The sequence below is a fragment of the Felis catus genome, chromosome C1 (genome assembly GCF_018350175.1).
Source record: "Felis catus isolate Fca126 chromosome C1, F.catus_Fca126_mat1.0, whole genome shotgun sequence".
In the NCBI taxonomy this organism is placed as follows: Eukaryota; Metazoa; Chordata; class Mammalia; order Carnivora; family Felidae; genus Felis; species Felis catus.
Window position 1 is genome coordinate 15,871,052 of NC_058375.1, and position 25,739 is coordinate 15,896,790.

Genomic DNA, 25,739 nt, shown 5'->3' on the forward strand with positions numbered 1-25,739 from the left:
CTTGATTTCCCAAATTCTGAATGATGGCAAGATTGGAGGAAGGTGCTATCACAGGTAACAAACATTTGCCATCCTTTCTGTGTGCACAAAAGCCAGGGCACTGAAGCCAAGACTGAGACCCAATCCCTCGCTCACTGCAGGAGACACGGAGGTGCCTCCTCCCCGACCCGACACTAAGAGAGACCAGGGGGCAGCGGGTAGTGTGGGAGCCGACACAGAGAAGGATAATCTGAAGACACTTTTCCACAATTAAGGCAAGTTTCTTCACTTTCATGCTTTATTCAAAGTAAAATATGAATCAAAGACAGGTATTGGTAAGCAGGTTATGTCTCTAAAGAATTACTTTTTAGTTCAGAGCAGAATGTTGTCCCATCTACTGTGATACAAATCCTTTATGGACCAATGCATCTGGTATGAAGTGCGAGCAGGGAGATATAACAGAACTTTATTCCCTCCCGTGACTATAAATCTCATATGTAAACATGATTTACTGTTACTGCTACTAAACCGGTTCCGTCTTTACTTGCCCCGCCCGCCCGCCACCCTCTCTTAAATATAAAATTTGAAACATTTCCTTCAAGTCTGATGTCCGTCAGTGCAATCTGCTTTATTTGACATAAGGCATTTGGGACAGTCACTTCAGAATAGTTTTCTGCCTTTTGGAAGAGTCACAGAATGGTTTAATTCTTAAATCCATCGTTTCGTTAATGCCCTAACATATGTCAAACGTCTCTCTTCCCTTCTGGTCATTTCTCAGAAGTCAGCAAGTGTCCAAAAGATTAATGTCCAAGTAGACCAGTACCTGGGAAAAGAAACACATGTGGAGGTAGAGCTGTGAACTGAAAATGAAGAGTTCAGGTATTCCATTTGCCAAGAACGCATCATCACCAGGGAGTATCCAATTTAATGAGTGAGCACAGCAGCCCCTGGATGGTGAAGGGTAAGAACAGAGCAGCAGACTCCAGGCTTTCCGCTAAACCACGTTTCAGTTGAAAGCCATGTGTTTCCTACGCGGTATCTTCGCACAAGTTAATCACATTTTATTGATGCTTTCATTTGATGGCCATTTCTCATAAGGACATTTTTTGCTTTGTTTTGTTTTGACCACTTCTTTGTGTAGTAACGTGTAGACAACAAAGCTGCATTGACAGAAAGGCTTTACTAAGGCCAGTGGCTTTGCTCACTTATTTGTTTCAGCAAAGGACCCCTGGTGTTTGATTAAACTCACTCCGAGGCAAAAAAAAAATCACAAGCTGCCACGGACCTCTGGAGTAGGCCAAAAGGAATCAGAAGGGCAAAGGCTCAATCTGTAAATATCAACGATCTGTATTTGATGAATTAATGAATACTATCGGTATACACAACTAATAGCGGCCATGATGTGACAAGACACCGCTGTGTCTCCATCCAAAGTCGTAATCCAAGAAAGGCCTGAATTCTAAATGGATGAATGAAACCTTTTCACTGAACTGGATATAATTCAGCAAATTCCTTCCCTCTAATTCTCATCAGTTACACACGAAATGTTTTGCTCCAAGGTGGGACTGAGAGGAGGAACGGGCAAAGGTAAATAGAAATGCCGTCAGCTAACCCCCCAACCTCCCCACCCACCCGCCCCTCCAAATGAGAAAGAGAAAGCAAAATGGACATCTGGCACCACAGACTTTGAACACACAGGCCGTAGCTGAGGCCCGAGTGCTGAAAAAGATAATGAAGAAGCCCGAATAAAAAATGCATTTAACTAAAATTAATTTCAGTCATGAGACTATATTGGATTAAATTTTAAAATCAAATTACAGCCTTCGCTTTAAGAGAAAATTACAGTATGACTCTGACATTCATGAACAAAACATGACAAATGTAACTTACCTTTAAACCCTTCTTCTGGCATACACACTAGAAAAAAAGAAAGAGAGAGAAAGAAGAATTCCAAAATGAAAACACTGTCGTGACAGACAAGAATGCCTAAATTATTGCAATGCCTAAAGACAAACAAAAGTTTATAAATAACTTCTAATTACTTTACTCACCCATAACGATTACCTTTGAAATTCTGGGTGAGAATAATCAGATGATGATCTTTCTCTTTGTTTTTACTTTTATCAAAGCAACACACAAGTCAAATACAGTAGAACAATGGCTGTAGCTAGAGCCAAGTTTTGCAGGACTCCAGGGGGGGCCTGGAGAAAACCGTGGGACAGATGCCCTTGGAGAGATGCTGTGTCTCTCTCACCTTCCCTCCATTCCCACACTCGAGAAGCAACCCCTTCAGACTCATGTAGCCTTTTCTCCTGGTCTCTATTTCCAGATGGTAGGCTGATTCGGTTGACCCTTAAACAACTAGGGGTTAGGGGCGCTGACCCACAGCATGACTGAAAATCTACACAGAGCTCTGCACTCTCCCCAAAACTTAACTACTAATGGCTTTCTGTTGACAGCTTCACCCAAAACAGTCACTCGACACATATTTTGTATGTTATATGCATTATACACTGCATTCTTACAATCAAGTAAGCTAGAGAAAAAATATTAAGAAAATCATAAAGCAGAGAAAATACACTTATGGTGCTGCACATACACTTATTGCCCATGTGGGAGTGGACCTGGCACAGTTCAGACCCATGTTGTTCAAGGTCAACTGTATTATTATTTTGTAACATTAGATAAATAATATCTAACAACTTCCTCAATGAACACTAAAGATTTAGTTGGTCTACCACCTGCCCCCTAACCCAAGTCCCCTCCTGACGTGGTATTTTTTTGTTGTGAAGCCAGTCAAGTCAGTGTCCAGTGTTCACGTCATCTTTCACTCCAGTAACAAGTGCTCACGGTTGAATCCCTCAGTGCACCTTGGTCATACTTCCTGTCTGGTATGACTTTACCTTTCTGGGGGCGGTAATTGCTGCATACAGACGCTGGAAGACCTGTAAACCTCAAGACAGCCCTCCATCACTTCCACTCTTCCCCGTGGACACGCTCTGCCGGAGCTGTGTTCCCTGCTCCGATCTGGACTGGGGGGTGCTCGCCGCTGACCGCGGGGCTTCTCTTCTGGGGTTTCCCGTCTTCTAGGGCTGTCTTCCTCTGTTGGATCCCTAGGTTTTGGTTCCACCACCGACTTCGTTCTTGACTTGCACTCTTGTTTACGAAGAGCACACCCGTCCACAGTGTATTGGCAAGCGATATTTGAGAGAGAAATATTTGGGGGCCTCAAATGTGAGGGAAGAACAAAATCTGTCTAGTTGTGGAATTCTGGATCAGAACTCACTTTTCCTCAGAATCCTGTGGGCACAGCTCCATCCACTGGTCTTTCTGACTCTTTATCCTAGGAAGGGGATTTGTTTTCCTCCCGTATCTCTGGATGCTTTCAGATTCACGAGTCCCTAGAATTTCACTTACTGCATCGGATCCTTGGTACGATCATTCTCTATTTTCATGAAACCCTTTCTGTCCTCTCAACGTTTCTCTTATATAGTCCCTAGCTATATGGTCTCTCTGTATTATTTATAGTTAATTTTTGAGCTTTCTTCTGCTTCCTGCATGGACTGCTTCATTTAGCTTCCTTTCTTGAGGCTCTTCATGGACACCGTTTCGTTCCAGACCCTCACTCCTCCACTGTCTGGTCTGGAGGTGCCCATTTATCCCTAGTGAAGTATGAGGACTGGTCAGTGGACACTGGTGGGCCTCACTGAAGGGTTACTGGGAGATGAAGCACTTAAAAAAAATACCCATCTGTAGGTGATTTTTTGAATTGGCCAGTGTCCCCCGAGTGCGAGTTAGCTCATCGCTCCTGTGTAGGAGGCAGAGGCAGCTGCCAGCATCTGAACAAAGACAGGGGTGTTCTCCCTGTCTGCTATGTAACAGCCTCATTCTCGCCTTCAAAGAGCTGAGAAACACATCCTCATTGCTCACGTGACGTCCCGGTGGGGAAGGATCCAGAGGAGGGGCTTGCGCTGTCTTACTGCTTCTTACATAGTTTCCTCTTCTCAGGCTCTGACCTCACTCCCACTGTCGAAGTGCCTGGGGTCTCCTGTGCATCTGTCTGAGGCTCTACAATCAGAATTAACTTTGCTTCTGGTTGACCTTTTCTATTGCCAGGCTTACCTGTGTTTCAGTTTCCTCAGCTCAGCTAAATCATTACTGCTCTGTTCTCAGCTTTCCATTTGCCCCATTTTTGCACCCGCCCTTCTCTATGATCTTCCAGGAGAAAGAATGTAAGATTCCACCCTAACAACACGTAAAACTTTTTCAAAGTGAAAAGTAAAAGCAGTGTTAGATGGAAACTTCACCAGGTGTAATTACCTCTCCTTCTAGCAACTTAAATTCCTAAAACAAATGTGTCTTTACCTTGCATGACATCATCCATTGCAGCATAATCTGCAATCGGTTCATCGGCCTAGAAAAACCAACGAAGACAAGTGAAAACCAGGGCAGATCCTCACCACAGGGAAGGCGGGTCCACGTGTCGACCGGTGTTTTGCTACAGGACACAGACACAAGCGCTGTCCGGTAGAGAGGCGGCCATGTCCAGGACTAACAAAGGATGTCCCCGCCTACGACGATGGGTCTACACTCATCACCCCCAAACCATACATTACATGTGACACTGGTTAACTGCTCTTAAAAACACCTTCCGATGTGGACATCTATTCCCCTGAGGTTACTAAGCACAAAATGAATGAATGTGAGTTAGGATGCCAGTGGTGACGGTGACAGGGAGCTGGTGGAAACCAGGTCAGACTGGTCCTCCAAAAAATAAGTTAGCGAAAAAGACATTTTTGTTCCTCCTCGGCAGCAGGAAGAAATCACCCATTCCCCTTTCAGGACAGAAGCCAGCCCTGAGGCTGATGGCTAGCATAGACTCTAGCTGATCGTCCAAGGTACAAGTCCTCTGAAAACATGGGCCATTTCAAGGGGTTTAGACCTAGGGTCCTCAAGGGCTTGGCAATTCTAGGTTTTCAGAATAATTCCACAGAACCTACAGTTGAAAGAAAAGCAAAAAGGAAACAGGGAATGGGCAGGCGGTAGGAGTGAGTGGAGGAGTGGGTATTATGGGCCTGCTCCTTCATTTCCAGGGCCCAACTGTATCTCACCAGGACTGAGGCTCCAGATACAAGCATGTATCTCACAGTTCAAAATAGTGAACAAATACAGATACTCTACCGGGTGACGCAGTGGTTGTTTGCCACAGTGGGGATGATTCTGGCCACTAAGAAACCAAAGAGGCAAAGGGAAGGGATAAAACCCACCCCTTAGAGGAGGGTAAAGACAGAACTGGGCTAATGAGGCAGTTCAAGGACTCTTCAGGACCCTGCCTTTGCAAAACACTTTCCACCTCTCCTATCTACTGTACCTGAAGCCAACTTCCATGCCCTGGACAAAAATCCCAAGTCAACCAGAAGCATTTAGACCATCGTGGCCGAGCCTCATGTGTTACATTTGCTTCCCTGCTTGAGTGGCTGGTACTTTTGAGCCAAGAGGAAATGAGGGGATGGTTTAATACAAGTATGGTTAAGTAATTCTGCTGATCCAGAAGTCTGGGTGGAGGCCTAAATCTATATTATTTTTAACAAAAATGATGAAAACCCCACAAGAACCAGCGATGTTCTGTTCTGATCTCCACTCAGTCTTGTGCAGCTGAGCCAGAGTGGGAGCGTCTGGAGGCCAGTCGCTTACTGGCACAGCCTCTCGAGGACCAGAGGCGATCTTCACCACTGTCGCTTGTGGGAACAGGCCATCAAAGCTTTCTAGAATTCCTTACGTAAGGAGCCGTTACCTACCTTTAACAAAATCACAGATTCGGGAATGACGCCAAGGGTGCCGAGGGTGGCACAGTCATCACTTAAAATCTTTCCATCAATTGACAGATTCTGGTCAAAAGGAGCAACTGAAAACGCGTGCATGATCTGTGCCAATATAAAAGAAAGCGTGTGTGAGGCAAATAATACTGAGACTTACACCCTACTGGAATAAATGAATACATGGATACTTTAAACAAACAAACAAACAAACAAACAAACAAACAAAAGTCCTCAGAGTACAAAAGATATTACTCCTTGCAATCAGCCCACGGGCTCCACTCCTATGACGACTAGAGTCCTAGCCTATCTGAGAACATCCTTAGGAAGCCTGGTAGAGAACAATTATACCCACAGACCCTTTTGTTCTGCGCACTGCCGCCTCCCCGAGAGAGGGGGTGTGGGGAAATCAAAGGAGCAGGTGGACCAGGCCGGTAGCTCCTCTGGTTTTAAGGCCTCAGCCAGGACGTGACAGTCACTCTCCTCATGCCCAGGTCACACGTCCTTTTACCAGTCAAGTCAAAATTCTTTCCTAAGACCGTCTTTAAATTAACCAGCAGGCCATCTGGATTCTTCCTTCTGTCCTAATTTCTTTAGCAAGCCTGGACTACATAATTCACCCTTGGGACTGCTGTATATTCTTAGATAGTCTTGCCTCTAGGAACCAAAATATGAATTTCTTAAGGGAAGGGACCCCTTCATAATTCTAGCCAATTATTAAAAAATTAAGTACATTCAGAGGCCCCTGGATGGCTTAGTTGGTTGAATGTCTGACTCCTGATTTCAGCTCAGGTCATGATAACCAGGGTTGTGAGATGAAGCCCACATCAGGCTCTGCGCAGAGCCTGCCTGGGATTCTCCCCCCATGCCCTGTGTGCATCCCCAACTTTCGCTCTAAAATTAAAAAAAAAAAAAAAAAAAAAATTAAAACATTAAATAAATTCAGAAAGGCTACTATGCATAATACTTAAACATTTTTTCAAATTCACAAAAATGTCTTCTTTTTTTTTTCTTTTATCATTTCTGGGTAGTAATTACCAGTGGGCAGGTAAGAAGTTTTGGCCTTGGACAGGAGCACATGGGCACCTTCAATGATATGTTCTAATTTGTAACTTGGAGGGTGCATTCAAGAGTATCCGTTTTATTATGCTTCATAGCTTACTTACATACTCAAGTGAATGTTTTATTATATGTATGTTTATTACCAGTATCAACGATGGTAAGGGAAAACCATCCTAACCTTTATATGCACGCTACTCTACTCTCTGAATCTGGAAAGATGAGGAAGCCCTGAGACAATCGTGTGTATAATAGGGCCCAAGAGCTTTCCAAGACAAGAAAACTGTGGCTGGAAAAGTGATTTTAATTATGGCATACAGAAAATTAGGAACAAGGATAACAACACGGGCCTCCTCCATGTTAGGCCTGAATCTTAACTGGACTTCTCAAAAGGACACAAGCTTCTGAGAAGCAGGTGGCTGTGGGGTGCCTGAGTGGCTCAGTCGGTTAAGCACCCAACTCTTGACTTAGGCTCAGGTCACGATCTCATGGTTGGTCAGTTTGAGCCCCGTGTCGGGCTCCGCATTGCCAACGTGGAGCCTGCTTGGGCTTCTTTCTGTCTCCCTCTCTCTCCCTCAAAAAAAACTAAAAAAAAGACAACACAGATGGTTCTGTGGCTAACATGCACTGACCTCATCAATCAACTGCCTTTAAATCACTAAGCTTATTTCTTGTAAGAAGTACTAATAGGTCACTTGCACCGAAGCCAGCCCAGCACATAGGAATCAGGCAGAGGTAACCAGGTTACCAAAGAGGAATCGGGAGGAAGAGAGCAGAGTTACAATGGAGGTGTCCATTACGAACTTAATGTGGGCAACATTACAGCTGCTCGACTGTAGGAACGCCTGCTGGTATCCCAGAATACTGAGCATCTTTGCACCAGCCCCGGGAGGTTGGACAAAGCAAACACATCCAGACACGAGCACCCTCACTGAGGGGTGGATGCTCAGGACTTTATGTATTGAGCACATGGCCAAGGACACTTAACAACGAATGAAGCTTTTATGAAGAAGCCACCAGGAGTCAAATGCTTCGTTCAGTGCGGGAAATAACAAACATTGAGGGAGGAACCCCACATGAGAGGCGTTCAGAGAGTGAGGGCAGAACATGGCGGGGCTGGTGGCAGAAGGTACATGTCAGATCTGGGGAGCATGGAGGACAAGAAGAGTCGGTTCTACAGCTGGAGGCCAAGGCAGGTTTGTAGGAGAGGTTCCATGAAAGATGAGCAAGTGTTTGCTAGTGAAAAGAGCACACTCTACTTCAGAAGGGAATAAGCCAATCAAGGGCACGGAGGCCTTCGGCACAATAATGCACAGGCCGTAAAAATGCCTCAGTATAATTTAATAGTATATAGGTGCAGGATGCCTGGGTAGCTCGGTGGCTCAGGCGTCTCAGCTCAGTGATCTCGCAGCTCTTGAGTTTGAGCCCTGCGTCAGGCTCTGTGCTGACAGCTCAGAGCCCGGAGCCTGCTTTGGATTCTGTGTCTCCATCTCTCTCTCTGCCCCTTCCCTATTTGTGCTGTCTCTCAAAAATGAATAAACATTAAAATATAACATATATAGGTGCAGCATCCCTAATCTATGGAGCATACGAGGAACAACCATATGCTGTCCTAAGGGGAACAAACCCTGTCCTAAGGGGAAGCCACCCTGCGCTCCTTGCCAGGACGCAAGGGTGTGTGGCCTAAAGGAAACGCAGGGGCGATGGCTTCACCTGGCAGCCACCCATCCTCGGCACCACCGTTTCCTCCTTACTAAGGCAGGCAGCGCGACTGCTCAAAACGTGTCTGCGGGAAAATGAAATAATACAACCGAACACCGAACATCTTCTGCAAAGGGAGATGAACCAACTGTAATTCCATTTACTTTATGGTATCAGAGGTGGCTGAATTAATCATCAGGCAAGACAAACTTCTTAAGGTTTTAAGCCACACTAAATGCAGATGTCTAGAATAAAACATTTACACTTTTACAAATGATGCCATCCTATTAACTTGGAAATGTACTCTCTCCATGAGGAAAGGCTCCATCGAACGTAAAAGAGGCATTGCATACTTTAAAAACAAAACAAAACACCCACCACCACTAACTGAGGGCCACACTCGTGCCCACCACAAACCCCAATGCTGGCCAGGCTGCCAGGCAAAAGGTCACATCTAGTGGAGGCTTTCAAAGCTACCACCACTGAGCAGCAAGGGGAAATTACATTTCACTGCCCTTTCCTTTGACTCTGGATCACGGCGGCTTCAAAGCCCGGGTGGGGGAGGAAGGACACTGCAAAGGACCCACCGGAGAAGAGCACGTTGGGGGTTTCATCTGAACTGCTGCTGGCTTCTAACAGCTCCTCCGTGCAGGTAACATGTTCCTAAACAGAGGTTATTTGTGCTGACTTTTGATTTGTTCTTCAAAAATGGTAGTCCATAATAAAAGCAGCACAGGCTTTTTAAATGTCTTTATCCACAGGGGCTCTTTTTGTAATTTAAAGGTTTTGAATGTTCGAGGTTTACCACTGACAGGCAAAAAGCCGGTGACAGAAACAGGCTTTCTCAGATGTAAAAGGTACAATAACAGAGTAAAGATATTATGCCAACACGTTTATTTTCAGAGCCATGGGTTCAACTGAGGGAAATACTGTTCCCAGGACAATCTGGAACATATAACACCCTCAAAGGAAGCCTGTATTTTTGCCTCAATTACAATGATAAATATCAGCAGCAAGAAAAAATGCAGAACCAGTAAACTATGCCACATGAAAGCAGCAAAGAGGGAAATTTGGTCGACTTTCTGGATATATATCAGTGTCTGAAACCGATTAGGGGCCAGATTTCTTTTTTTTCTTTTTTTTCACGGGCATCTTGAACTTGCCTAGATTTTGGGACATACCACTCATTTAGAGTATTTTAGTATTGATACGAAGAAATAACAAAATCATCTAGGATTTTCAAAATGCCTACACTGCATTCACTCAACAATGCTTGCTTTTGGGAGGGGGGCACGAGGGAGTGAGAGGGAGAGGAAAACAATCTAAAACAAATCTTTAAAAACCCATTTGGAAAACATCACTCTATAAAGAGAGGTAACTTTAAAATTCTATCAAGTAGACTTATCTGACACCAAAAATATTGTGGTAAAAAAATTCCAGGCTCACCCAAGTGAATGAACGATGCAGTAGCTGCCTTTTATTTCCCCTTAAGTTTCACAGCAGATCCTGGTAACCGGCTCAAATACTTATTAAGTGGTCAAAGGAAAACATACAGCACAGTAAAGTGAGGGAACAATTACCCCTGAACAACCTCCGCATTCGGCACATTACAGGGCTCTCAGTGTTTCCCATAAGCTACTCAGAACTTGCCCACGGTTTCAGAATCCAAACCACTTTCACCTTCACAGAAAGAAAGATTCTTGGCTATTTTGTGTGGCTTCTTAAAAATTTTAACTTATTTTTAAGTAATCTCTACACCCAACACGGGGGCTTGAACTCATGGCCCGAGATCAAGAGTTACCATGTTCCACCAACTGAGCGAGCCAGGTGCACCAGATCTCGGCTATTTTGAAAACTTTTTTTTTTTTTTTCCAAACCTCGGCTATTTTGAAAACTTTTTAAAAGAGTTATTTCAATTTATTGAAATTTATTATTCAATTTAATGAATATATTATTCAATTATTCAATTTATTCAGGCGTTATTCTGAAATCAAAAGAAACCCCCCTCTCAACGGATTAATACCAGGAGGATCGACCCTGAAAGAAAACAGAGACATACATAAACACAGGGCAAAGCAGGAACGCAGGAAGGTCCCTTCTAAACCAACCTTGTATTTTCCTCACCTGAATTTTCAATTCTTTTAGTGTCTGATTAGCAGAAACAAGAAGTGCTTTCTCACCACGGACTTTTCTATGTCGCATACTGCGCCGAATGACTTGCTTTTGATAGGCTATGTAATTCTGATGGGTTATCTTTTGCCGCTTCGTCCCTCCATTGCTCTAGAATAAAAATCCAGAACAAACAAAGCACTGAGATGATCCACTCTGTGTGACCCATGCTCATAAAGTTCATCAGATAGACAAAAGCAATTTACTTACTGGTCCCTTAACCACTGAATTTCAATTCAGTGTCAACAATGAGTAGAAACTCACCAGATCCTTACTTAGTAGGCTCACATAAAATTGGAAAAGAGGATGTGTGAGATATACCAGTAACTGCACGTAAGCAGCAGTTTTTGTTTTTGTTTTCTTCAAAAAATTACAATAAGAACATTTAAAAGCAAAATGGTACGTTTGAACCTTCACTCAGAAAAACACACGTGATAAACTAAAAAACGTTAAGATTACTAAATTTAATCCAGAAACAACCTGAATCGTAATGTTTGTATTACACGATTTCTTTTGAGAAGGCGAGAAAGCTAAGTATAAACAGCTGAGAACGTTCAAAAGAAAAGACAGTATTAATAAAGACATCAACTTGGTTTGACTAAAAACGGGACACACTGTGCCTCTTGATGGGATCAAGAAAGAGCTCTGTCTGTGAAAGATCTTTGTGAAAAATTTTAGACCTGAATCTAATCAAACACTGAGAGCCGATTTCCAATGTACAAAAATTACAGAGACCAGAGAAACAAACTGAAATCAATAATGTATGGGGGCGATCAGCTGGATCAAGGATCAGGGACAATCTACACGACATTAAAGGTCAAAGAAGAAAAGAAAGGGGGTAAGGCGGTAGGACTGGCCTTCTAGCTATAACACGATGTACACCCTGACGGTTGCTTGGAGGAGGAAATACTATTTTACATCTTTGGGATACCTGGAAAATTCTGAGTATGGGCAATAGGACACTACCTTACTTATATGCTGCTTTAAGTATGTATGTATTTTTAAATTTTAGAGAGAGCAAGGGAGCAGGGGAGGGTGGGGGGGGGAGCGAGAGCGAGAGAGAGAGAATGAATGAATGAATATGAATCACAAATAGGCTCCATGCTCAGCATGGAGCCCGACCCAGGGCTCAATCACACAACCCTGGGATTATGGCCTGAGCTGAAATCAAGAGTCAGATGCTCAACAAACTGAGCCAACCAGGCACCCCTGATTTAAGTATTTAGGGGTAAAAACGCACGACAGATACTATTTACCGAAAGATAGTTGGGCAAAATATGCAGGCATACATACATACATATATATGGATCCAGAATTCCTAATGCGCCAGTCTTAAGAAAAAAATGAGAGAGAAGAGCCAAATGTCTTTCTACGACACCCCCATAAACACTTCATAAGGAGGCTAAGAGTCAACAGTCTTCTGTTAACCAGGCCAAGGAGTGAGAGGCACAAGATTCCTCAGACAGTTTTCCCCCGCTTTAATTAAATGTGGATGAGGTAAGCCCCAGGCCCTGGCTCTGGTTTCTGCAGTTGTCACTGAGTGTTAGCTGCGCATGAGCAGAGTGGATCAGGGGCCATTATGGACACAGATGCCACATGCTCATTACTAACAGAGATCCAGGGATTTACAAAGCAGACAAGGATCGGGACGCAAGCAGACAAGAGCACTGGCTCAGGGTGACACCTGCTGGCTGGGCTCCACGCAAAGCCAGGTTTCGCTCTAGCCCCGAGGCTACAGAGATACACAGGTGGTTCTAACATTCGTTAACAAGTTATGTGGGGGACACCTGGTTGGTTAAGTGTCTGACTTTGGCTCAGGTCAGGATCTCACGGTTCGTGGGTTCAAGCCCTGCGGTGGGCTCTGTGCTGACAGTTCAGAGCCTGGAGCCTGCTTCCGATTCTGCATCTCCTTCTGTCTCTGCCCCTCCCCAACACACGCTCTGTGGCTCTCAAAAATAAATGAACACTAGAAAACATTCTTTTTTTTTTTTTTTTTTAAGTTATGTGGCAAGTGGAGTTAAGGAAAAAGAGGAGCACCTGGATGTCTCAGTCGGCTAAGCATCTGACTCTTGATTTTGGCTCAGGTCATGATCTCAGGGTTGCGGAGATCAAGCCCTGCGTCTGGGGCTCTGTGCTGACGGTGCGGAAGCTGCTTGGGTCTCTGTCTCTCTTTCCCTCTGCCCTCCCCTGCTCATGTGTGCACATGCTCTCTCTCAAAATAAATAAAAACATTGAAAGATAATAACTTAAAAGTTGATGAAACATTTTCCTTAATCTCATCCGCAGGAAGGAAAGATGAAGGTGGACCTAAATTCTCCAAATTAGGAAGGATAAAAATATCTACAACGTATCCAATTTTACTTTAGAAATACAAAACACAACCAAATTACAAATCCCTCGGCATTAGGCAAGATATATTTTTTAATGGCTCTGATTTTAAATGGGTCCAAAAGCTTTTCCCAGAATTATTTTTTCAAAAAAAAAAAAAAAAAGAAAAAGAATCTAAATCCAACTATGTGACAAAAACCAGCCCACTGGTTTTAGATGGCTTTCAATTACCTAAGCGTCATCTGACACTGGGTGCATTATTAACCTGAACTGTAGAAAAGGTCAAAGTCAAAGGGACTGGGTTGATCTAGCTTAGAGAGGGAAAAAAGAGGATTTGTTGCTCCCCATTAAGGACAAGTAGAGATGCATCATTTCCTATTACAGGGATTTAAAACCGTAATTACAGAAGCTATCTGTACTGAACTGTAATACATTACAAAGAAAATGTCTGGGGACCCTGAAGGTCTGAAAAAGCTTGCCATTCTTCTGGGACCATCTCCTCTTTTCAAAAGGAAGGCTACATTTTTTTGAGGGTCAAAAATATTTAAAACATTCTAGAGTATGACAATATCCAAACAAGGAGAGGGAAGACAGAAGAAAATTATAATGTATACATAAAAAAAAATTACAGCGTAAAAAGTGATGTTTCCCAGCATTCTCTGTCATATTTGTAAATACGAAATCCGCTGTCATCCACAACTAAGAAGAGTAATTCCACATCCACTCTTTAGAAAGTGCTGTGGTTATAACCACAATGAATAAAACTAGACATTCAGAAACGTTGGCTTCCCAAAATTCTAAATCACTTGAAAATGTAAAGAGATTTCGAAATTAACTCAGGCTGAAGAGCAAAGCTTGAAATAACAGAAACTAAAGACAATATGAACTTACATATCTATCTTTCAAACTAATTGACAAAGTTTATCTCTTTATTCAGAAAATGAGTCAGCGACAACAGATTTGGGAAAGGAGATTCCCAACTGATTAGAAAACCACGCTTCCAAGAGACCATCATTAAAACGATGTAGTACTGCCAGCCAAGCAATGAAAGAAACTAGAGTCCTAAGTCTGGATCGAGATGTTCACTGCCCTCCACAAGCATGCAATTTTAATGTATCAACTAAAGTGAGCAAACAAACTAGTTTGTGGGTGTGGGATTTGCAAGATGGATTCTACGGAGGCGATGGGGGCATGAGAAGAGTTGATGACAAACACGGTTAGGAGTTAACCACAAAGATAGGTCTGCAAACTCCAATCAAGAGATAATCTCAAAAGCCATCCCAAGAGACAGAAGACCTACATCGACAAAGATACGAATAAGCACGGTATTTACAATGTCCCGTCAAAACAAAACAAAACAAAACAAATCGGCATTCCTGTAAAATGTATGGGTCTGGCTCCTTCCGAAGCAAGGGGCCCTCTGATGTGGACCGAATGAAACACAAACTGGCCTCACAGAATGGCTAACCGAGGTGAGCAGGGTGGGACCCAAGTTCCCGGTACCGTTCCCTGACAGGTATCGACAGCATTTCAGGAGCGGGAACAAGGAGGGGAAAATGTGGATCTCTCTCTGTGCCGGGTGGAAAACTACAAGTAACATTCACTGCGAGAGACCAAAATTCCAGCCAACAGGGCTTTTCTGACTTTCGTATGGTGAAAATGAAGTATCAGTGTGTCCAGACAGTTCTACTCTGTTAACGGATGTAGCTGATGGAGAGTCTAACACTTGTATTCCTTTAGGGAGAAGGTTAAACATAGTTTGGCTACTCTATTTTAGCAGCAAAAAATAAACAAATAAAAATAAGTATCTCAGCTGATACAACTAACTGTAATTAAGGAGAAATTCCATGAATTTAAGGTATCTGTAGAATACCCTGGAACTCAGTAGTCTTGACTTTTTGGGAAGCTGAAACTTATCTACACCTTCTATCAACCATATTCCCAAGTTATTCCCCGTTCTTAATACCCTCTTCTCCAATGTCACTATGAACATGCAGAATATAAGCAGGATAGAACATTATAACAGAATACACACGAAACAGGAAACTTTAAAAGAAAAACATTAAATTCGTCACAAGGAAATAAGAAAGACTAACGCTGATCTGGTCATTTTACTAACACCTTAATTAGAAACCCAGAAATCTCTTCTATAAATTCAATTACTAAGACCATGGTTGATTTTGTTTGTAATGAGGGAAATGGAGTTAATTTTTTCATACTTAAAGATTCGATGATTAAGCAACACACCAAGATATGTGTCTCGTTTTAGTCTTCTTTTCCAGCTAACGATCTGATCATTGTATCTTAGCCTGTGTTACTTAATAGCAACAAATACATTAATTCTGGAATAATGCAGTTCATGGGATTTTGAGAGAAATCAGGGCCACTACTGTGTGCCACCAAAAGTGAGGAAAAGAGGGCAAAAAAGGAGGCCAAGAAACCAATGTCCCACGCGGGGTACAGACATATGTCCAGGGGCAGGGAGAGGCTGCTTTCAGAAAAGCCGAAGGTAGGACAATAAAAAGCAGCTTCAACACGTACTTGATTAAAATCAGGATCTTTTTCTCCATCTGGTTTAGCTTCTTCCTTATCCTCCTCTGTTTCAGAACTACTCACATTCAGCTCCGGAACTGAATCCTTCATCACCTGAATGCAAACACAGAAAGAGAGAGAGAGAGAGGGAGGGAGAGAAGAGAAGAGAGGGAGAGAGAGAGAGAGAGAGAGAAAGAGAGATGGTCAGAACCTTGCAGGGCAAGCCTTGGATGGTGTGGGGGCTTTATCAACAGTGGGATAACAGACCAAGCAGAGGATCAAGACTCAAGTTTCTTGTGCTCTTTTAACATGTTAGTTTGTATCCTAGGACTTACTCTCTTCTGTATAATGTGCTCATCATAAATGTAAGTAAGCAGTATCTGCAAGAGTTACTACTATCGGGCTTTACAATGATGTGATTTTGCAGAAGTTCAAAGAGGCTCTAAGCTTATCCTGGACCCTAGCACAGGGACTGTCAAACCACTCAGACAATATTCCTTACAACTGAGAGAGGGAAGGATGGAAGGAAGGGCAAGTGCTCCTCTGTATTGTGAAATACTGTTGTGAAACTCCAAACAAACAATAAAGCTTTAGATAAACTGGATACCATTTTTTCTAATGTATTTATTTTGAAAGAGACAGAGAGCATGGGGGAGGAGCAGAGAGAAAAAAAATCCCAAACAGATTACGCCCTGACTGACCCAAACCCTTTAAGAGGCTGAAACTCAGGAACCGGAACCATGAGATCTTGACGTGAACCTAAGTCAAATGCTTAACCCACTGAGCCACCCAGGTGCCCCAAATGGATACTACTGTAGATACAATTGTATACAGAGACTAACAGGCAAGAACACAGAGACATTTACCCTCATTAACTTCATTTTCTCAGCAAAATGAGGAAATAAAGGCCTTAGTTCAACTTGTAAAGGAGAACCCAAGAACTAAAGAGCTTAATTTGTAAATTTATCCTCCTAAAACAATGTGTTTGGTAGCTATCATCAAATAAAAAGTAGTTTCATCTTTAATTCCAGCAATCCTGCAATCAACTTAATGACATGCACAGAGATCTGGGTCAGGATCTACCTAAGATACTAATATACTAAAAATGTTCCACATCCAATGCACAGCAAGTTTTCACACTCCTGTTCCCAAAACACACCTCAATCTACTTCATTCTCTTAGAGATAAATGCAAGGGGCTCTAAACGGACCCTACTTATTCCTGTTCTGCCCTTACGAATTCCAAAGACCATGGCCATGGCAACCTTTTTAAAGCATAAATCATATCACACTATGACCTTGCTTACAACTCTCCAGTAGCTTACATCTATACCTGGAATGAAATCCCAAATCCCTGGTATGAAGTATAAAATGTGATAGGATTTGCTCCCCCACTCCATACCACTATACATTGATAGAGGAAACCTCACTTTAGACCCATCCTGTCCACTATGGTAGTCACTGGCTGGCTGCATGTGGCTCTTTAAATATAAATGTATTAAAAATTCAGTTCCACAGCCGCCACAGTCGCATGTGAATAGTGGCTACCATATCAAACATACGGCACCGACACAGAATGTTTCTATCGCTGCAGTAATCTCTACACATGACTCACTCTGCAGCTTAAGCACATTAGGCTTACCCTCTGCCTGAAGCTCCCTTCACAGGATGGATCTCTGTGCTCCACCAAACCCGTCCATTTCCCATCTAACACCGCCAACTCCACCTCCTGCCATTTCCCCCTTTACCCTGCTCGATTTTCTTCAAAAAACACTCGCTCCTGCATTATCATCTTATTAATTTGTGGGTTCTAGATCTTTTTTTAAATTGAAATGATTGATATACAACACTATATTACTTTTATTACACTGCGAAATGTCCAAGAACGCTGGTTCCCTTTGCCATCATATGTTTGAGATTTGCTTTCTTGGCAAATTACAAATCTCCAATATAACACTGACTACAGTTACACTATATACATTATACACTCTAGGTAGCCGTGACTTCATTATTTCATAACCAGAGGTTTGGATCTCGATTCCCTTCACCCACTGCACTCATTCTTCAACCATTGGAAAATTTTTAAAATTATTTTATTTTATTTTTTAACATTCATTCAGTTTTGAGAGAAAGAGAGAGACAGAGCGTGAGTGGGGTGGGGCAGAGAGAGAGGGAGGCACAGAATCCCAAGCAGGCTTCAGCCCACCCCCACCCCAAGCTGTCCACACAGAGCCTGACAGGGCTCGAACTCACAAACCATGATGCTTAACTGACTGAGCCACCCATGTGCTCCTTCACCCATTTTTTTTTTTTTTAATTTACGGATTTATCATTTTGAGAGAAGAGAGCAAGAACGCAAGTGGGGGGGGGAGGGGGAGAGAGAGGGAGGGGGAGAGAGAGGGAGGGGGAGAGAGAGGGAGGGGGAGAGAGAGGGAGGGGGAGAGAGGGAGAGAATCCCAAGCAGGCTTCATGCTGTCAGCCCAGAGCCTGAAGCAGGGCTCAAACCCGGAGACCATGATCTGAGCCGAAGTCAAGAGGCAGACGCTTAACTGACTGAGCCACGCAGGAGACCCAAGGTAATTGTAGTTTTGTAATATAGATTGAAATCACAAAGAGGGCTGCCTCCAGCTTTTTTCTTTCTCAAGATTGCTTGGGCTATTGAAAATGTTCTGCGGTTCCATACAAATTTTAGGATTGCTTGGTTTTTACTTCTGGGAAAAATGCCATTTCAATTTTGATAGGGGTTCCGCTCAACCTGTAGATGGCTTTGAGTAATGTCGTTATTTTGACGATACTAATTCTTCCAATTCATTACCAAGGAATAGCCTTCATTTTGTGTCTTCTTCAACTTCATCAATCTTACAGTTTTCGGTGCACAGATCATTTCCCCAATTGGTTAAATTTATTTCTATTTTCCTTTTCATGGAAGTGTAAATGGGATGGTTTCTTTAATTTCTGATAGTTTGTTGCTAGATGTATAAAAATGCAACTGATTTTAAGTAAGCTCTACGCCCAACATGGGGCTTCAACTCATAGCCCTGGAATCAACTGATTTTATTATATATTGATTTTGTACCTTGCAATATAATTAAATTTGTTTGTAAGTTCTAACAGTTATTTGGTGAAGCCTTTAGGGTTTTCCACATATAAAATCATGTCATGTGTCAAGAGTGATAGTTTACTTCTTCCTTTACAGTTTGGACATGTTTTTATTTCTCTTCCCTGCCTAACTGCTCTTGCCAGGATTTCAAATACTGTGTTGAATAAAATTGGTGACAATTGACATCCTTGTTCCTGATCTAAAGGGAAAAGCTTTCACCTTTTTACTATCGATGATAATGTTGGCTGTGGGCTGGTCATACATGACCTCTATCAAGTTGAAGTATGATCCAACTCTATCCGCTTTATTTTTTCTTATAAATGGATAATACACTCTGTCAAGTGCTTTTCTGCATTCATTGAGATGATATTATTTTATCCTTCTTTTCATTAATGAGGTATTTCATGTTGACTGATTTGCAGATGAATCATCCTTGCTTCCCTAGAATAAACCCCACTTGATCACAGGGTAGGTTCCTTTTAACATACTGTGAAATTTGGTTTGTTAATATTTTGTTGAGGGTTTCCACACCAATGTTCACAAGAGATACTTGCCTCTAATTTTCTTTTTATGTGGTATCCTTGCTGGCCTTGAAAACTGAGAGCATTCTCTCATCTTCTACTTTTTCGAAGAATTTAAGGACAGGTATTAAATCTTTGTTTGGTAGAATTCACTAATGAAGCTATCAGGTCCTGGGCTTTTGTCTGTTATTTCATGATTCAGTCTTGGAAAATTATGTTTCCAGAAATACATCTACTTCTTGAAAGTTCTCTAGTTTTCCTGTAATTGATTTCCAGTTTCATACCATTGTGATTGGAACAGATGCCTGATAATGATTTCCGTCTTCTTCAATTTATTGACTTATTTTGTGGCACAACATATGACCTATGCTGGAGAATGGTCTATGTCCATTTGAGGAGACAGTGCATTCTCCTGTTGTTGGATGGAGTGTTCTACATATATCTATCTATAGCTATCTATCTATCTATCTATCTATCTATCTATCTATCTATCTATCTATAGATATATATCTATTAAGTTCATGTGGTCTTACAGGTCATTTAAACCCATGTTTCTTTATTGATTTTTTTGTCTAGATGATCTATTCATTGATGTCCCACTGTCAATGCATTGCTGTCAACTTCTCCTTTAGCTCTGTTAACATCTGCCTTACATACTTAGGTACTATGCTGGGTACATATTTGCAAATGTTATATACGTTATGTTCTTGTTGGATTGACTTATCCTTATGTAATGACCATCTTTGTCTTACTACACTCTTTGTTTTAAAATCTATTTTCTCTGATACAAATAGCCTTCTTTTGGTTTCCATTTGCACGAAAGAGCTTTTCCTACCCCTTCACGGTCAGTCTCTGTATCCTTACATCTGAGATGAGTCTCTTATAGGCAACATATAAGTGGCTGATAGGCCTTGTTTTTTGTGTCTGTTCAGCTACTCTGTGTCTTTTCATTGGGGAATTTAGTCCATTTACATTTAAATTAACTATTAATAGGCATTTACTTATTGCCAATTTGTTGTTTTCTAGTTCCTCTCTTCTCCTCCTCACCTCTTCTGTCCACTGATGACTTTGTTTAGTGCTATGCTTTGATTCTTTTCTCATTATGTTTTGTGTATCTACAATAGGTTTTTGCTTTGTGGTTAACACAAGAGTCACACTTAAAATATACTGGTATACAGCCACTTAAATACAATCATATTCTAAAACTGTTTTTTAACACCCCCAATGTTTTAAATACAATTTTCTACATCTTTTTATTTTTTGTATCCCTTAATTATTGCAGATATAGTTATAATTGCTACTACTTTATCCTTCACGCTAGCTCTATCAAGTGATTAATCCACTTCCTTTACTATATATATTTACCACTGAGATTTTTACTTTCACATTTTCTTATAACTAATTAGTCCTTCCTTTCAGCTTAAAGAAGTCCCTCTAATTTCTCACAGGGCTGGTTTAGTGGTGATAAACTTTTAGTTTGTACTTACCAGGAACACTGTTGATCTCTCCTTTAATTTTGAATGATATCCTTGCCAGGAATAGTGTTTTTGGTTGAAAGTGGTTTTCCTTCAGCCCTTTGCATAGCTCGTTACTCCTGACATGACAAGATCTGTTGGTGAGTCTTATGGAGATTCCCTTGTAGGTAACAAGTTGTTTTTCTCTTGCTGCATTTAAGATTCTCTAACATTTGAGAAAATCTTCATTAATGTATCATAGCGTGGAACTTTTTGGGTTTATTTTACTTGGAATTCTCTGGGCTTCCTAGATTCAGGTGTAGGTTTCCTGTCCACATTAGGGTAATTTTCAGCCGTTACTTCTTCAGAGAAGTTTTCTGCCCATTTCTCTCTCTCCCGTCTCTGGGACCTCTACAATGCCTATGTTGTTCTGCTGCATGTTGTACCATAGGCCCCTTAAGCTATCTTCATATTAAAAAAAAAATTTTAACTGCTCTGGGTGAATTCTGCAGTGTCTTCCAGATCACTGACCTTTCTTGTATTTGATGTAATCTCCTATGGAAATCTTCTAGTATATTTTTCAGATGAGTTATTGCATTCTTTGGCTCTGTGACTTGTTACTTTCTTGTATCTTCTACCTCTCGGTTGAATGAAATTCTGTGTTCGTCAATTATTCTCCCAAATTCTGTGAGCATCTTTATGACCTTTACTTTGAACACTTTCTTAGGTAAATTACTTATCTGTTTTGTTACAGGTTTTTTTGCTTCTTTGTTTGGGAGTTTTACCTTGTTCTTTCATTTGGAACCCATTCTTCTATGTCCTCATTTTGCAGACTGTTTCTATGGGTTAAGTGGAACTCTCTCTCCTGGTCTTGAAGGAGTGGCCGTGCATTAACACTGAAGCGTATTACTATTTAACTTTCTCTTACTTCTAGTTTGTCAAACTGACTGTTTCAGAACTGGGGGGCACAGAAAGGCAGTCCCCTCTGGCCATGAGAGCCCAGTGCCCGACAGGCATCCTCTGTGGATCCATTCCCCACAGCTGTATGGTTCTCAAAGGCTGAGGTACCTGTGGGTCAAAGCCCTTCTTTCCTCAGGGAGGAGTCCCATATGTGTGAGATTCGCCCCCCACAGTGGGCTGCTGTGCAAGGAGGTGGTGTTTTGGGGGAGACGGTATCTCTGCTACCCATCTTGATGTGTCCCCTTTATCTTCTGTGAAGCATCTGTTCACCTAGTTCTCAAGTTCCTTTCAAAGGGAATTATTCCACATGTAGCTGGATATTTGCTGTATCTGTAGGAGGAGGCTAAATTTAGGATCTTCCTATGCTGCCATCTTGAACCTCCTCCCTTTCTGGGTTTGGTCCTGATCTTCTGCATGAGGTACACATGTTCTTTGTTCACCCCCAGCACAGAGCCCAAGGCGGGACTTGAACTCACAAACCTGAGATCTAGAGTCAGATGCCTAACTGACTGAGCCACCCAGGCACCACAAGAGATACAAATATTCTTGAGGGCAGACACCTTGTCTGTCTTTTTCACCATGGTATTCCCTCCATGCCAAGACCATTCCTGGTACACAGCTGACATCCGATAATTATTTGTGGAACAAATTAATAACAAAATCCACATACAATCAAAGTAACTATTCATTTTCACTCCTTATCCGAGTTCTATTCTTATGCCAAATAGCTCCAAGGAAAGAAAAATGTGATCCTAGGCAGTCCTCAGTGAAAATCCAACCGCAAGTCAAAAAGCAAGCTTGATCATTACTGGTCATGGCCACAAGAGGGACTGGTACCTTTTTATTATCCACAACTTTATGGACGTAGATGGTGGCTTGAGTGTATTCACGTAGGTCCCTCTGCTGTTGACATAATAAGCCCTCTCTGCATTCTGGACAGAGTTCTAAAGAAACAAAGTAAATCAGAAGTGGCTGAGGAATTAATGTCAAAGAAAACAATATATAAAAACAAACATCAAAGCTACCAGGGAGCATTCATTAAATAACTATTACTCATATTTTCTATTAATGTATTCCATTGAATGCGTTTACTATCAACAAGTAAATAAAGACACAAATAATGGAATGGGAATAGGATAATTCTCACCTGGGGCGTATTAGTTTGGATCAACACATGCTCTTTAATTTTAAGTAGGGAATACAGCAGTGACACCCCCTCCTTCTCTCTTAAAATGTCGACTTTTAACTACACGAAACATAAACAGATGAATATGAAAACTTACTTGGCTCAGAAATATACTGTGTTTCTGAAGGGTTTACATCTCCCACTTCAGTTCTTGTGATTTTAATTACATGATCCACGACAAAGAGCTTTTGAATCATTTGCCACTCGCCGGGCCATATGAGAGCTATACTGTGCAAAAGAACCCAACATGCCTTAAGACACATGGAAATGAAGAGAACTAACATAATCCATTAGTCTCCCAAAACCAAAACATCAAAAGCAATATTTAATGCAAAGAAGTTAAAAAGGAAAAGATACATCTTCCTCAACAATGAACACTAGATTTCCTCATACAAAACAGTGGTGTTACAGCAATGAAAGTAAAGGGACTATAGTTACAGGAAGCAATATGGCAACATTTCAAAACCTGAAACTGAATACACAAGTTAGTTACAGAGGGATGTCATATAATGCCCATTTATATAAAACATTTTTAAATATGCAAAATATTAGTGTGTGTGTGTGTGTGTGTGTGTGTGTGTGTGTGTGTGTGTGTAAGTAGTATTTCTGAGGATGATAGCCCTCAGCATCAGGCCTGTGGTTACCGCAAGGGAGGAAGAGAGAGAGAAAAGGGGGGATGGAAGAAACGATAAGTACCGAGGGACCTTAGATTTTATTTGAACTGTTTTTCTTCTTTTTTTTTTTTAAGTCAATTTTATTTATTTATTTTCAATTTAAAAGAGAGAGAAGGGGCAAGTGGGGCAAAGGAGCAGAGGGAGACAGAGAGATTCTTAAGCAGGTTCCATGATCAGCACAGAGCTCAAAACAAGGCTCGATCCCACGACCCTGGTAACATGCATGACCTGAGCTGAAATCAAGAGTCAAACGCTCAACTGACAGAACCACACAGGCACTCCTGAATTGTTTAACTTTTAAGCTGGCTAATACACACATTTCTTTTATTATTACAGACATTTTCCAGATGTCCAACATTTATAGCACCCACCCTGCAAAGAGGAAGGAAGGAAAAAGAGAGCTGGAGAACCTAGAAGAAGAAACAGATTAACTCTAAGCTTCCATAAATGATGGTAAAGTATTGACACGAATAACGAACTCCCCGCCTCTAGCTTAGTGCCAAAGAAATTGTTATTTGTGTGTTCTAATTTTCACGGTTTATAAGGAATATCAGAGGCATTCTATCTTTTCTTACACAGTTAAAAATTATTCGAAAAGATCAAATGGCAACATCAGGAGTGAGTTTCATATTAAGAGCCCTTATGGAAGCACTTGGCAGGTGGCAGAAAAATTTCCATTTTAAGCCCCCAGAATTCCTGACGACCAGTTCAGTGGCTCCGCTCTGGTGCCATGCTGCCTTCCTCCTCCTCGTCTGTTTCCTGAAGCCTGGGGGCTGCAGGAAAAACAACTACAATCAAGATCCCTGGTGATTCTGGGATGCTGGAAGACATCTGCTAGAGAGGCTGTATTGGTACCCGAAGCTTCTGGAAGAAGGCGGCAGGGCTTCAGGAAGGACAAAGCACAGAAAAAGAACAAGGTAGCCTCAGGGGGCTTCTCGCCTGTTAGGGAGAGACAGTCTTGCTTTCTTTAAAAAAAAAAAAAGTTAAGTGCTCACTCTGGTGGAGTTTATGAAACAACACTCCCCACAATTCAGCAAAGGCCCAGATTCTTCAAACAGACTGCTTATGTCAGAGGAAAAATAACCTAAATATACTTTATTAGTCATTAGAAAAATCACATGGAGGTGCCTTGGTGGCTCAGTCGGTTAAGCATCCAACTTTGACTCAGGTCATGATCTCGCGGTTTGTGAGTTGGAGCCCTGCGTCAGGCTGTGCTGACTGCTCAGAGCCTGGAGACTGTTTCAGATTCTGTGTCTCCCTCTCTCTCTGCCCCTCCCCCACTCACACTGTCTCTCTCTCTCTCTCTCTCTCTCTCTCTCTCTCAAAAAGAAATAAACATTAAAAAAAAAAGAAAAGAAAAATAAAAATCACATGAAGAGAAGAAACTCACAGTTTAGAATCTTCTTTGGTCATGGAAGCAAATGTAAACATGAGTCCCCCATGGGGGCACAGAAGAGCACTGTTTCCAACCGATGACACGGGACTACATCTTGTGGGTTTTCTATTCAAAGGAGACAAGGAGGAACAACATACTTCACTATGGCAATGACTTCAGATTTTTAAAGTAATTATTTTAAAATTAGACACACATTTAAAAGGATACTAGTTAAATAAATGTTTTCTTAAGATTATTTAACCTAAAGAAAGCTTTTAATATGTGTAAAAAAAAAAAAAGAAAGTAACCATCAATGGTACCATGATCAGAATCCATACTTCTTAATTTTTATTTTCTTTTTTAAGTAGGCTCTATGCCCAACATGGGGCTTCAACTCATGGCCCTGAGATCAAGAGTCACATACTCTACCGTAGGAGCAAGCCGGGTACCCCTAGAATCCATAATTCTTTTTTTTTCAATGTCATTGGAATTTTGACATCTATTTTTAAGAGACAGAGCACAAGGGGGTGGGGGGTGGGGGGCAGAAAGAGAGGGAGACACAATCTGAAGCAGGCTTAACTGTCAGCACAGAGCCTGACGCGGGGCTTGAACCCACGAACTGTGAGATCATGACCTGAGCCGAAGTCGGATCCTTAACCGACTTGAGCCACCCAGGCGCCCCTAGAATCCATTATTCTTAAAAATACTAAAGTGAACAACAACAAAAGGAAATAGAAAATGTTGGGTTCTACCTGACAAATTTCCGCCATTCTTCTACAAAGAACTGTGACACAATGTACAGGACATCTGTATCCTGGAACAGAGAAGCACACACAAATGCCTGTTAACTCGGTGCGCACTTAACCGAAACCCTTTAGGGATAATG

At 41.8% G+C, this 25,739-nt stretch overlaps 1 protein-coding gene across 7 annotated transcripts in view; it reads right to left on the bottom strand.

Annotated features, from left to right (window-relative positions):
* Nucleotides 1–254: 254 nt before the first annotated feature.
* The window catches only part of USP48 (ubiquitin specific peptidase 48), a 112,032-nt gene continuing 86,547 nt past the window's right edge, over nucleotides 255–25,739 (bottom strand). For 6 of the 7 annotated variants that reach the window (XM_045035263.1, XM_023258271.2, XM_045035262.1 and 3 more), the window contains 10 exons: nucleotides 25,606–25,667; nucleotides 24,869–24,979; nucleotides 22,902–23,032; nucleotides 22,456–22,562; nucleotides 15,594–15,698; nucleotides 10,680–10,835; nucleotides 5,778–5,903; nucleotides 4,345–4,393; nucleotides 1,870–1,896; nucleotides 255–802 (listed from right to left, as the gene is read on the bottom strand). In XM_045035263.1, coding sequence (XP_044891198.1) covers nucleotides 780–802; nucleotides 1,870–1,896; nucleotides 4,345–4,393; nucleotides 5,778–5,903; nucleotides 10,680–10,835; nucleotides 15,594–15,698; nucleotides 22,456–22,562; nucleotides 22,902–23,032; nucleotides 24,869–24,979; nucleotides 25,606–25,667 — 897 coding nt within the window. In that variant the 3' untranslated portion in view covers nucleotides 255–779. The remainder of the gene's footprint in view (nucleotides 803–1,869; nucleotides 1,897–4,344; nucleotides 4,394–5,777; nucleotides 5,904–10,679; nucleotides 10,836–15,593; nucleotides 15,699–22,455; nucleotides 22,563–22,901; nucleotides 23,033–24,868; nucleotides 24,980–25,605; nucleotides 25,668–25,739) is intronic. The other variant, XM_045035259.1, reaches the window with a different exon arrangement.